The following is a 13,608-nucleotide window of genomic DNA, read 5'->3' on the forward strand; positions in this document are numbered from 1 at the left end:
TTCGTCGTCAAAACCAATCACTACAGCCTCAAGTACTTGTTGGAGCAACGACTCACCACTTCTCCTCAACAGCATTGGGTTAGCAAATTGCTTGGGTTCGATTTTCGGGTAGAATACAAGGCGGGATCCTCGAATCGTGCAGCTGATTCTTTGTCAAGACGCGATGAGGACGCGATGTTTCTATGTGGAATTTCCCAACCCCGGATCTCTCTATTAGACGACATCAAGAAGGCAATACCACAATCACCTGAATGGTCGCTCCTTGTACAAAAAGTTCAGTCCGGGGCCGCCGACTCCAATTGGTCCCTTCATGACGGGTTGGTATCGTATAAGGGCCAGGTACATCTCCCACCAAACTTCCCTTTGATTCCCTCCATCATCTCCAGCATCCATAACTCCACCCATGAGGGCATTCAGAAAACGCTGCACCGCGTCTGGGCTGATTTCCATTGGCAAGGTATGAAGGCTTCTATTCGGGATTTTGTCCAAAATTGCTCCACGTCCCAACAACATAAATGGGAAAACCTGCACCCGGCAAGCCTCCTTCAGCCCCTTTCGATCCCAACACAGATCTGGGCCGACATCTCCATGGACTTCATCGAGGGACTACCCAAGGTAGGCGGCAAATCAGTTCTGTTCGTGGTGGTGGATCGCTTCTCTAAATATGCCCACTTCATTCCTCTATCACACCCGTACAACGCCACTTCAGTTGCCCTCACCTTCTTTACGCATGTTTTTCGCTTACATGGGTTACCGGAATCCATCGTTAGCGACAGGGACCCGGTTTTCACTAGTGCCTTCTGGAAGGAACTGTTTTGACTACATGGCACCACCTTAGCCTTCTCCTCCGCATATCATCCACAGACCGACGGGCAAACGGAGGTGATAAACCGCACGATCGAGATGTATCTTCGTTGCTTCGTAGGGGACCAATTGTGACGGTGGGTGGATTGGCTTCCTTGGGCCGAGTACTATTACAACACTGCCTACCATTCTTCCTTCGGATGACCCCTTTTTGCGTCGTCTATGGCCGGGACCCTCCTCGCTTGTTATCCTATGAACCCGGTTCTACTCGTTTGGAGGAAATTGATCGCTCCTTACAAGAACGCGATGCCCTTCTAGCCGACATACACCTTCGCTTATAGCAGGCCCAGCTCCGCATGAAGCTCACCTATGACCAGCACCATCGGGAATTGTCGTTCGAACTGGGACAATTTGTTTGGTTGAAACTTCAGCCCTACCGGCAACGCTCTTTGCGCCACAGGGCTGCCCCTAAACAGGTCCCTAAATTCTATGGCCCCTTCAAGGTTCTGCAGCGGATTGGCGCAGTTGCATACCAGCTGGAATTACCGGAGAGTAGTCGGATTCATGATGTTTTTCACATCTCCTTGCTAAAACCATTTACGGGTGTTCCTCCGGACCAAGTCCCCTCCCTGCCACCCTTGAAGGAGGGCAAACTTATTCCCCAACCTAGGGCTCTCGTCCGCTCCCATATCAATCGAGGTATTCTTGAAGTTTTGGTGGAATGGGACAATCTACCGACAGCCGAAGCCACCTGGATCCCCTTGACTGAGTTCCAAGCCACATATCCTGAGTTCGAGCTTGAGGACAAGCTCTTAGTTCAGGAGGGGAGTAATGATATGGACGCGTTCCTCGGAAAGAAATATCATCGCCGCCGGCAGCAGCAGTGATCCGATGTTCTCATCCTATCCAATTCGACAGCAACAGTATTCTTATCAGTTCGGCAGATTGGATTAGATTACCTTATCTTATCTTATCTTATTAGGTTGCCTTATCTTATCAGATTAGGATTAAGAGAGACTTATCTTATTAGATTAGGATTAAGAGAAACTTATCTTATCTTATCAGTCTTATCTTATCAAGATAAAGCTGGAGGTCTCCCTATTCAGCAAGGAGTCTCCCTAAGAACAGGACTCTTGTAATCTCCTATTTAAGGAGCCACTATTAGTGAATAAAGGCATCGAATATTCAGTCAAGAAGAGAGTAAGGAGAGTTGGTGATCTCTTGAACAAATCACCAAGACGCCAAGATAGGTACCTCAAGAAAAGGAAGGGACAAGGGAAAACAGGAGGTTTTTCCTGTGGACCGACCTGTGACGAGATCCTATTCCCGGGCTCTTAACACATTCTCACACATATCATCCACTTTTATCAAGAAACACAGACAAAGTCTTTGAAACATGTGCTGTAACAGGTTTCAGCACTGTTCTCACACCTATTACTTACTTCCACTAGAAGAGAAATCCAGAAAAAAATACTTCTCACCTCTTAATAGGCCGACTACAACCAGTCCAGAAAACCACAACTTTGACCTTTCAAATAATCATAACACTCAACATGAGCTGTTGCACACCAACTGATCACCGACAGTCCCTCTTTGATACATTGACTAAAGGGTTTCTCTAAAACTCCACTGAAACCAAACCTTCTACAGAAACTGGAGGCATGGATACCTCCCTAGACAAGAAACGACAACTCCTTTTTAGTCTCTCTTTGATCCTCCAAGTATCCACCAAGAAATCTGAAACTTGATCTGCTGAGGGTGCTGAGAAGAGCAAAAAAAAAACTGGGAAGAAAATCAGGGCTCTGATACCATGTTAGATATTCAATTAGACCTGGTTTCCTTCCTGAAATAAAGGGAAAAAGAGAAGAACAGAGAGAAATAAAGGGCACAAAGTACAATGGGCTTTGTGCCCCTCTTTAAGTATGGGACACTCTTTGCAATCTCAAACCTAATAAACAAAACTCACTAGAATAAACTATTCTGAAATGATTCAAATACCCTTGGGCTGTCAACTCTAACAGTGTTCTAATTGTATTTGGATAATCAGTTGGAAGTGTCTAATTTACTCACAGTAATGTAACCTCCAATTTAATTATACACTTAATAAATTCTACCTTTGCTGATAAAAAAGGGTAAATGGAACCCTTGAATAAAGGATTAGGGTGCTTAACACCCTAATTTTAGGGTAGCTTCATTGTCTAACACCCACCATTTCATCTATTTCTTTACATATATAAAAATCAATATCCAATGGATGCATTGCCCCAAATACGGTTTTGGCTGTAGCAATTGTCTAGCTAATGCATTAGCAAAGTTGTTTGCTGATTTCTGCACTCGTGACCTCGGAAGATGTTTCACCTCCCTTATGATGTGTTTGTACTGATGCATACCTGAGTTAATACTTTGAACCTAGCCTACTGTCACCCTGCAAATGCAATCACCTCCGGCCTCAATATTTTTGTAATTTGAGTGATCTTTCCAATCTCAAGAATTGGACCAGTTTGGAGGTACACAGTTTTCTTGCTGTTGAAGAGCATTGTGGATCTAGAAAAGATGGTCAAAATGTCAAAATTGCTGTTTCTGAGAATGATTGGACCAGTTTGGAGGTTCACAGTTTTCTTGCTGTTGAAGAGGTTATTCTCCCAACAAAAAGCCTGAATTAGGGTTGGAGGATAGTGTAACTGTTTTGTTTATATAGTTCATTTTGAAGATGTTTACCTCTTCAACGGTTTCTTGCTTGTTGAAGAGGTTTGTTTAGCAATTGATAAGGTTGCCATTCTCTTTTTGTTTTATTCTGATCATAGTATAATTATTTTCATGTTGGTCTCACTAATTTAGAATTACTCAAATGATTTAAAAATTGCCTATTAATATCATCATCATCATCTTAAGTCTGTCCCAACTATTAATATGTTTTGACTATTTTTCGTATTCTGAGATTTCTTTAGGAAATATGGGTATCCAACAGGGATCATGTACTACTTTTTTATAAACGAAGTAGCTCACCTAAATTTCACTTTCTTGAAATGGGATAGGAAGGAAAGAACAATGCTTGACAAAGTCTTATCCAAAGATGTATTAATCATGCCTTGTAAAGGGATCTTGAAGGGTTGTGCCATGTCTCTTCCAGTGAGTTGGCTTGCATTTAGCACTTCTATGAGGTTTATGTTTCTTAATTCTAAACAAGTTTATATAATGAGCATGTAAACTTTCTTGTTCAGGATTTATGGAGAAGTCGTCGTGCCCTTGAAATTATTGAAGGTTTTGATCATTCAGTTGTAAATACAACCTTAGGGGCCTGTGGTGATTTACCTGTATCACAAGGTCCTTCCCTTCCATATTTTATTTGGCAGTGTGGGGAGATCAAGGTATCTAGTCAACAAACTTTCTTCAAAGATGAGGCTTTTTTATGGGGGGAGAAATTTCTTATTTTGTATACCATCTAGACCATAGCTCTTGTAAACTAATGATGATATGACCATTGTTCAATAAATTCAGGAACTGAGTGAGGCATTTACAATCATGGAATTTGACTTCTCAAAGCCCATAAGCCTATCTTTTGGGAAGACCAAGGTATTGTTGGCTTGTCTTTTAATGTCATATTAACACATTTTTTCTTTAATTGGTGCATAGTAAGCATGCTTGGATGGCTGCATGCAATCTCCCAAAATAATAGTTTGCAAATCATTTTGACTCATGCAAACCAGGTGGTGTCATGAAGCCAAAATAAAAAAAAAATGTATTGCCTTATTTATTTATTTTTTTGATCATTGAATAGTAAGATTTATTAAATCATAGCCAAAGAAAGTACAATTTAGGGAGAGGCACGAGATGCTACCTCCTCTTTAAGGAGGGGGGATGGAGGATTCCATCTACCCTTCAGTTGAAAATACATAATTAAGGACAAATAAAATTACAGAGAAGCCTAATACAAAGTAACCCGAGTAGCCCTTTGTTTAGCAAGATAATCAGCCAAGGCATTTGCTGATCTACCCACCCACTGAAACCTAACTGTCATATTCCTCGTGAGCCATTTAACCTTTGTTAAAACATCCTTAAAGCCCCAAGTGACAGTACCCAGGTCAGCCAACCATCCTACTATCACATTGGAATCTCCTTCAATTTTTAAGTTCTGCACTCCAAACAAGGTTTAAAATGTCGATGTCGATGTCGATGGAAATGTTGCTTACCAAAATATAGGACATATGTTGCAAATGTCGAGGGGAAATATTATAAAAATTAGAGGCATTGTGGATTTACTGATCAATAACAAATTAGTAAATAACGATTATATAAAGCTAAGAAACTAAGATCAATAACAAATTAATAAATGACGATTTACTGATTTATTAGGCATTTTGATGTTTTTACAAATTTAATAAATTTATTCTGATTTTTATATTAAATGTAGAATATGATTTATTATAAAATTTAATAAACATGTTCTGATTTTAATAAATATTTTAAAATCTAACTAGTTAATATTTTATTACATGAAAAATATTTTATGTTTTATATTATAAAGTAATTAATTTATTCTTTTATTTTATATTTTGTTAACTTTTTTTTATAAATATTAAATAAAAATTATTAATGGAATAACTTATATTAATGTATTGTGTTATATTAATATAGTATGTTATTTTAATATATTATATTATTAATGTACATTAGTCGACATTCTGTTGACATAATAGGAAAAACTGCCTTTTTTTTTTGGTTATTTGGACCGATTTGGTTGACATTTCCGAAATATAGGAAATGTCGACCGAAATAATGTAATTTTTAGATTACCATCCATTTTCATGTCGGTGAGCCTCGACATCGACATATGTCGGGCGACATTAGCGACATTTCGCGACATTTGAAACCATGACTCCAAGTTGATATACAATCTATATCCCCTGTACCGCAGCTAGGAGTTCAGCCCTCATAGAGTCTCCTATTCCCACTAGTTCTAAGAATAAGAGAAAGAATGTTGTTGCCTTCGTTTCTCAATATACCACCAATGCCAGACAGTCCTGGATTGCCCTGAGTCCTTGACTACTCCCATAAAAATTCAGCTTAACAAAACCCTCCATAGGCAGAGTCCAAGTTGCTTGAATTCTGGGCTTCGTAGAAGTAAAGACAATTGCAGACCAATTCCTCCTTATATCATCGAAGGAGTAATTTTCAAAGTGTTTTAAGGATTTCAGCCACAAAATAGCCCTTGTCAAAATAGTCCTTGACCTCAAGAATGGCTCTTTCCTTCTCCTGTAATATTCTGGCATTCCTTTCTTCCCAAATAGTCCATAGGAGAGCTGCTCTTTTACATTTTATCATTCTCCCTCTTTTCATGGGCCACACAAAGGTAGAAGGAGAAAACAACAAATTTACCTTAGCTGGAAAGTTCCACCTGCACCCAAACAGATCAAATACCCAATTCCAAAGAGCTGCAGCAAAAGAACAGAAAATCAATAAATGGTAACAGTCCTCATTCTGCGCTTTGCACGGAGTACACCAGTGAGGGGGTAAACACAAGAAAGGTCTTTTCTTCTATAGGTTATCTAGCGTGTTGATTTTACCATAGTATACTTCCCAACAAAAGACAACTAGTTTTGAGGGAATAGGCCTAGACCAGACTTCTTTAAGTGGGAATGCCCAACCCTCTACGGAAGCCAAGGTCCCAGTTTGTAGACAAAAGGGGTAACCAGGGATAAAAGAAAAGTAGACACATGCTCTTTTTTATAAAGGGAAATAGAGAAAGGAGAGGGGAAAAGGTCCTTGAGGGGCAAAGTTCCCACCCAAGTGTCTTCCTAGAAAAAAAAACTTGAGTCCTAGAGCAAGCATCATAACTTACAAAGCGGAGGAACTTGGGGAGGATGCCATGAATTTCCTTCCAAGGTGTTACAAGAGTAGCCCATCTAGATACTTCTGCATCCCAACCATTTTTTTTTTTATAAATAACACTTTCATTAACTCATCAATAGAAGATTTACAATAGGAAGACAAACACGCTTATCTTCCAAGAGCAACAAAGAACCTCAAGAAAAGGAAAAAAAGAAAGAAAACACACTATAGTTACAGCTTAGCCCAAAACAGTGAATCCCTTTCTGCCCCTTGTTTAGCTAAACCGTCAGCTAGGGAATTAGCCGATCTTTTAACCCAACGTATCTTAACTTCCATCTCCTGCACCAGCCACTTGAATTTCCTCCTCTCATTATTGTACTTCCATAAGCCACTGTGATCTTTAATCAGCCACCCTATCACCACCTCTGAATCCTCTTCAATTAAGAGTTTCCTGATGTTCAACTCCTTAGCTTTCTGGACTCCTTCCATAACTACAAAGATCTCAGCTCTAAGGGAGTCACCCACTCCAATTGGCCTGAGAACATGGTAGAAATGACCCCATTTTCATCCCTAAAAACACCCCCAATTCCCGATTGTCCCGGATTTCCCCTGCTACACCCATCAAAGTTTAGATTCACGAATCCACCAGGTGGAGGGGTCCAAGCCACACTCATTACTGACTTGGTCTGTGTGCAATTTGCAATTTCACCCCACTTCCTCAGCATGTCATCCACAGTGTAATCTGTGAAAAGCTCCAAAGATTTCAGCCACTGTACCGCCCTAATATGAATGATAGCCCTCAGATCTGCTGCTCCTCTCTGAGCTTCTGAGAATATCATGGAGTTTCTTTCTTCCCAAAGTGTCCAACATACTGCAGTCCTTAGTCCTCTCCACATTGTCCTTCCCCTTTTTATCCGCCACCTGAAAAAAGAAGGGGAAAAAAGGCCCTGCAAGTCTGATGGAGGATTTCAGCTACATCCAAATAGGGACAAAGCCCATTCCCAAATTGACCTCGCAAAATGGCAAGACACCAGTAGGTGAAAACCAGTCTCCCCATCCGCTTTACAAAGAACACACCACTGAGGTGACAAACAAGTATTGAGTCTCTTCTTTTGGAGTAGATCACCAGTGTTGATTCTTTCCAAATAGGCTTCCCAACAAAAACTACCAACCCTAGGAGGTATTTCTCTGCACCAAACCTCATCAACAGGAAAAGAGGGGAAGGTAGGACTGGTGGACTGACTTAAGACTTTGAAGAAAGAAGCACAAGAAAAGATGCCGTTGGGGGTAAGTGTCCAAATTCTAGAATCTGCCCTAGTGGGGTCTAAGACAACGTTATCAAGAAGTGCAATAAGGCTCAAAATATTGTCAAAGTCTGAGTCCCTCAAATCCCTTCTTAGACCCAAGTTCCACCCAATTCCAGAAGTGGAAGAGGACGGGGTGGTGAAGGACGAGATTGACTCATTTTTCAATCATGGATACTCTCCACCACCTTGGGAGCCTGTGCCAAAATGTATTGCCTTATTAAACCTTTTTCATTAGTCATTAGGAATACAGGTACTGATTGGCACAGGCCAAGTCTAGAAACATAGGTCCAAAGTTGAGTTTTACACACAAATGGCCATTGAAGATTGGAAAATGTAGTGACCTGGGTCCCTCAGTTTAGGAGGAACTTGTTTGACTAGGAACTGAAAAAGGTTGTAAGGCTTCTGGCAATTCTTCAAAATCAGGTATTAGACATTAATTCAGAGGATGAGTGGAGTTGGAAATGGAATAAGAATGGGTGCTTTTCAGTTAACTCTTTGGCTTGCAAGTTAAGCAGTTCAGATATTGAGAACTTTCCAAATAAGCAGATTTGGACCTCTGTCAGTCCTGAAGTTAACTTTCTGGTTTGGACTATGGCCATTAACAAATGCTTGTCCAAAATGAACCTAGTGAGGAGAGGGGTTCAGATTTCTGATATCTGCTGTGGGTTGTGAGAAACACATCCTGAATCCACTGATCATCTGTGTTTGCACTGTCCTGTAGCAGCCAAGGTATGGGCTCATTTTCTCAAGGTGATGGGACTTAGTTGGGTCATGCCGAGAATTCTTTAGTTGCTGGAAAATCAGATGCTTGAAAGAAAGAGGAAAAGTGGTGTGGAAGACAATCCCGGCAGCTGTTCTGTGGACCATTTGGTCTGAGAGGAACAACAGAGTATTTTGTAACAAAAAGAAGAGTCCTGAAGAGATGGTGCAATGTGCAGTTGGCAAGCTTACTTCCTGGATTGCTGTCAATCCCGCTTTTAATCATTTGAATGTATCTCATGTATTGAGAACTCAGTCTCGTGTTTGTAAAGGCATTTGTTTCAGCCTTTCTTGGGATGATTGTAGTTGTATTCTAGTTCTCTTTTTTAATGAATTTACTTTACCTTCTCAAAAAAAAGGGAAAAAGATTGCAACTTTAATAAAATTCTATTCCGTATTAATAATCAATTCATACAATAAAATAATTAAATGAAATTGAAAAAAAATTACAATGGAATTGAAAATTTACAAATAACTCACAAGTTACAAATAAAATTAAAATTCTCAAAATTTACAATAATCTCAAAATTTTTCTTCAATTTCAAGTTCCACATTCTTCTTCATATGGTGATACATTGGATGATGTGTCATGTCCTCCTTTATTCCCTTTTTTCTGTTGCTCCATGGGGCTATACAATGGGGGTAGTCCATACCCCCAACCTTAGTGCAGGAGGAACTCGATCACAAGCCTTCACTACAAGCAATAGGAGGCCTTACCAACCAACTAGTTGGCGCCCTGCATGTCCTCCTTTATCTTGTAGCCTATCTTGCGTCTAACCAATCTTTTAGGCAAATGCACATCTCCAATGTTTCATTTGTCATCTGGCTTCTCTCATCCAATACTTTGTTTTCTACACTAAAATAAGATTTTGATGCTACTGTGGACACCGGAGGATGTAGTATACCATGTGTCATGGCAGAAAGCACAAGATAATTATTTTCTTTCCACCAAGCTAAAATATCAAAATTATCTATTTCCTCAAATGTGAGGAAACTTAAAAAAAACTATTTTGCAAATAAAATTAAGTTCATTGAAAGGTGAACTTGAAGTAAAAGAAGAATATGGAAACAATGCATCTATTTATTAAAGACCACATCTTAGTTCTACCTAATATGGTATTACTACTACTACTACTACTACTACTACTACTACTACTACTACTACTAGGTTTAACATGTAGCACTGAACTATTTTACATATTATACGTATCAAATAATATGTTCTCAATATTTTTTAAATTTAATTTCCATTTGTTCAACAATATTTTCAAAATATTCTTCATTTCTATGTTTCGTAAAACACTCACTAATTAAATATAAGTTATTAAATAAAATAAAGGAAATTGGATAATAAATACTAGAAAAATGTTTATACAAATTCCCATATCCCAATCAAATCAGTTATTATATCATTTGGCATTCTTTCATTATAAACGTTTGTTAATATTTCTCTATATACTATACTATTTTCCAGTGTTTTAAAAGGCTTGGGAGGCGTACGTCTGGAGGCACGACGCTCCCAAAACGCCCTGAGGCGTATGCCAGAGGCGCTGATACCTTTGAGGCGTACGCCTCTTGCGCTTTTTTCATGAGGCGTGCTAGAGGCGTACGCCTCTTGCGCCTCATGCACACCTGATATGAAAATACAGGAAAAAAAAAGAAAAAACAAAAAAAAAGGAAAGGAAAGGAAAGGAAAAGAAAAGAAAGGGAAAGAAAAGGAAAAGAAAGAGAAGAAAAAAAGAGAAAAGGAAAGAAAAGGAAAGGGAAGGGAAGAAAAGGTAAGGGGAAAGAAAATGGTTTGCCCCCTGCCCCTTCCACTTTAAACTATTGTTATGCATCTTTATCCTTCTTAATATAAAAGATTTTTATTAAAAATAAAGAAAAAATGAGATCCCCCCTTCCACTTCATCCTCCTCCTAACCCCCCTCCTCTTAAGAAGGCTTACACCTCCTTGTGTTCAGGAGGCTTACGCCTCTTGCGTTCTGAATTATGCCTCACGCTTCTAGGTAGTGGAACACCTCGCGTCACACCTCCGCGTTTTAAAGCATTGCTATTTTCTAACATAGCATAGGTGGAATTCCACCTATGTTGGAGATTTAATGAAACTTATTTATGAATTTTTCCACACTGATGAAATAAATTTTTAAAATATTGTTTTCTTATACCTGAAGATCTATCTATAAAATACAATTTCTAATTTTTGAACATGTTGTGAAATAATTTCTAAACCTTGTACAGATAAATTTAAAATATGGCAAGCAAATCCAATATGAAATAATTTTCCTTCTAAAAGAGGTTTTAATTGAGATTTTAAAATACTTGTAGCTAATCGTTATTACTAGCATTATCAAACATTATTGAAAAAAACTTTATCTTCTATACCACATTTACGTATAGTATTTTAAATACTAGCTGCAATAGCTGGGATAGTATGTGGCCATTTTAATCTTGTAAAACTTAAAATTCTTTTATGTAAAACCCATATCTTATCAATAAAATGAACAATTACAAAAATATAACTAATATTATACCTAGAAGACCAAACATCTAAAGTAAGAGCAATTTTACAAGAAAGATTTGTCAAATTAGAAATTATATTTTGTTTATATGTTTCAAAAATTTTGATAACATCTAATCTAGTTGTATTCCTATAAACTTTTCTACATGCAGGATTAATTGATGTTTGTACAAAATTTTCAAATCTAGTATCTTCAACAAATATAAATGGTTATTCAACATGTACTTTATTTATACCTAGATAATGCTCGTCTCATTTTCTCTTTTGAATAGTGAAAATTAGAAAATGGTCCAGACCCAAAAGCAAATTGGGTTTGGTCTAATTCATTTTTTGAGTTTGTTGAATATGTTTTAGCATATATCTTCTTAAATGGCTAGTCCCACTACTACTTTGATAACTGAATTCACTTTTGCATTTAATGCAAACTGCTCTCAATCCCTTTCCCAATAGTTCTTTAGGCTCAGTTTGGAAAGAGTACAAATACGGTAGAGCGTAAAACCTTATATTTTATATTATTTTGTATGTATTTACACTGTACATATTTGTATTTGTACTCCTTCCAGATCGAGCCTTAAGTGTAAAATGTTCCTAACAATTGCTAGTTTTTTCCTTTGATGCCTTGAAACCTAAACCACTAGGACCTGCCTCATCTTGGTTCTATTCAGTAGTGCTAGCACCAATGTAACATACTATTATTGGGCTTCAGAATCATCAAAGCCAGTAACGTCAAAGTGAAAGGTTGTTTAGAGGACTGACCATTTTAATAAATATTAAAATTTAAATTTATAAAAAATCCTACTAACCCACTAATTGAAGGTGACTCTAAGGTGGTTGTTGGATGGTTGGATGGCTCTAGACTAGATTGTTTGGTGTTTCGAAGAACTTATAAACAAAGTCAATTGGTTAATAAGAAACTAGAATGCGAGATGCCAAGGGTTTAACAAGGATAGCTTGTTAAGAGTGAGGATGCACCTTGTGCCTCCCTTAGACATGCTTGTAACAGTCTTATCTTTTGATTAACAAAATATCTTTCAATTATTAAAAAAAAAAAAAAACTAGTGGTTTATAGCCGTTGGGGAGCATTTAAGTCATTTTGTGCACCCCCTTTGGCAGAATACACAATACCTCCCTAAAGTAGTTGTTTATAGCTATGGGGGGGTATTTTTGGCATTTAATCCCTCTAAATCGTCATATAGCCATTGTAGCGGTCACTGAACCACAAGGCTGGCACAGCCCGTTTTACACCTCTAGCAATACCTTTTGAAGCAAAGGGAGCTATACTATAGAAACTCATCTTCTTTCGAACTTTTTGGGACATTTGGATGGGAAGATAATGTTACCTATCCAATATTTGCTAGAAATTGTAATTGGAGACCAAGAGATAACTCAATGTGGCCTTGCCTAGGTTTGATAGTTCATAACAAGGGAGAGATTGAGGAGGATATCACCCATATAAGTAGAAGGATGGGCAAAATCGAAGGTTGATCTAAAGTTTGTGTGATAGGTAAACCACTTAGATTAAAAGGAAAATTCTATAAATAGTTTACGGCTGGCTATGCTGTGTGGAGCAAAGTGTTGGGGAGTCAAGTAACATGTCCAAAAAATGAATGTAGCAAGAATGCGTATGCTTGGATGGTTGGAAAAACTAAAAATGATAGGGTTAGAAATAAAGTCGTTTGAAGGAACAAGGTTCATGATAAGAGTAGCTCCAATAGGTGATAAAATGAGGGAAAGTAGACTTATAAGATGGTTCAGTCAGGTTCATGGAAGACCATCAACAGCTCCTGTAAGAAGTGATCTGTTGCAAGCTGGAGGGGCTAGAAAGGCTAGGGGCAGACTAAAAGGTACATGGGTTGAAGTAAAAAATTGATTTAAGCACTCGTAATTGAACAATAGGTACTGCATTAAACGGAATGGAATGGAAAAACAGGATACATGAAGTTGATCCCATATAGTTAGAATAAAGCTTAGATGATGATGATGATGATGAACCCATCAAAACACAAGAAGCGAAAAATTATGGGTTTTTGTCTTGAACCATTTAAGTTCTGCCAGATATCATTAGAGGTAGCTAATTCTCTAGCAAAAAAGGAACATTGTATATTTTTTAAACATGCATGCACATGCCAGTAAAATTGCAGCTCTGTTCTTCCTGATGCAGGTTGGGTTTACTGAGGCAGGTATTTGCCATGGATTTGTACTTTGGATTGATTGGATACTCGATGTTGACCACTCTATTGTGCTGTCAACAGGACCAAGTAAGTTGTGTTTCCATGTTAAACTATGTTAGAGAACCTGGTATAACTGCTGTTGTGGTCAATAGCAGTCAGTATCGAAATCAAAATCCCTTGGAATCAGAATCGGAATCAGAATGGTCTATTCCCATAGTCT

General features: G+C 38.3%; 1 protein-coding gene across 3 annotated transcripts in view; it reads left to right on the forward strand.

Annotated features, from left to right (window-relative positions):
- Nucleotides 1–13,608, forward strand: part of PRMT7 (protein arginine methyltransferase 7) — a 69,272-nt gene that overhangs the window by 55,045 nt on the left and 619 nt on the right. For 2 of the 3 annotated variants that reach the window (XM_010265982.3, XM_010265981.3), the window contains 4 exons: nt 3,840–3,933; nt 4,026–4,172; nt 4,303–4,377; nt 13,379–13,475. In XM_010265982.3, the coding sequence (XP_010264284.1) occupies nt 3,840–3,933; nt 4,026–4,172; nt 4,303–4,377; nt 13,379–13,475 (413 nt within the window). The remainder of the gene's footprint in view (nt 1–3,839; nt 3,934–4,025; nt 4,173–4,302; nt 4,378–13,378; nt 13,476–13,608) is intronic. The other variant, XM_010265983.3, reaches the window with a different exon arrangement.

The sequence above is a fragment of the Nelumbo nucifera genome, chromosome 1 (genome assembly GCF_055504915.1).
Source record: "Nelumbo nucifera cultivar China Antique chromosome 1, China Antique-T2T, whole genome shotgun sequence".
Taxonomy (NCBI): Eukaryota; Viridiplantae; Streptophyta; class Magnoliopsida; order Proteales; family Nelumbonaceae; genus Nelumbo; species Nelumbo nucifera.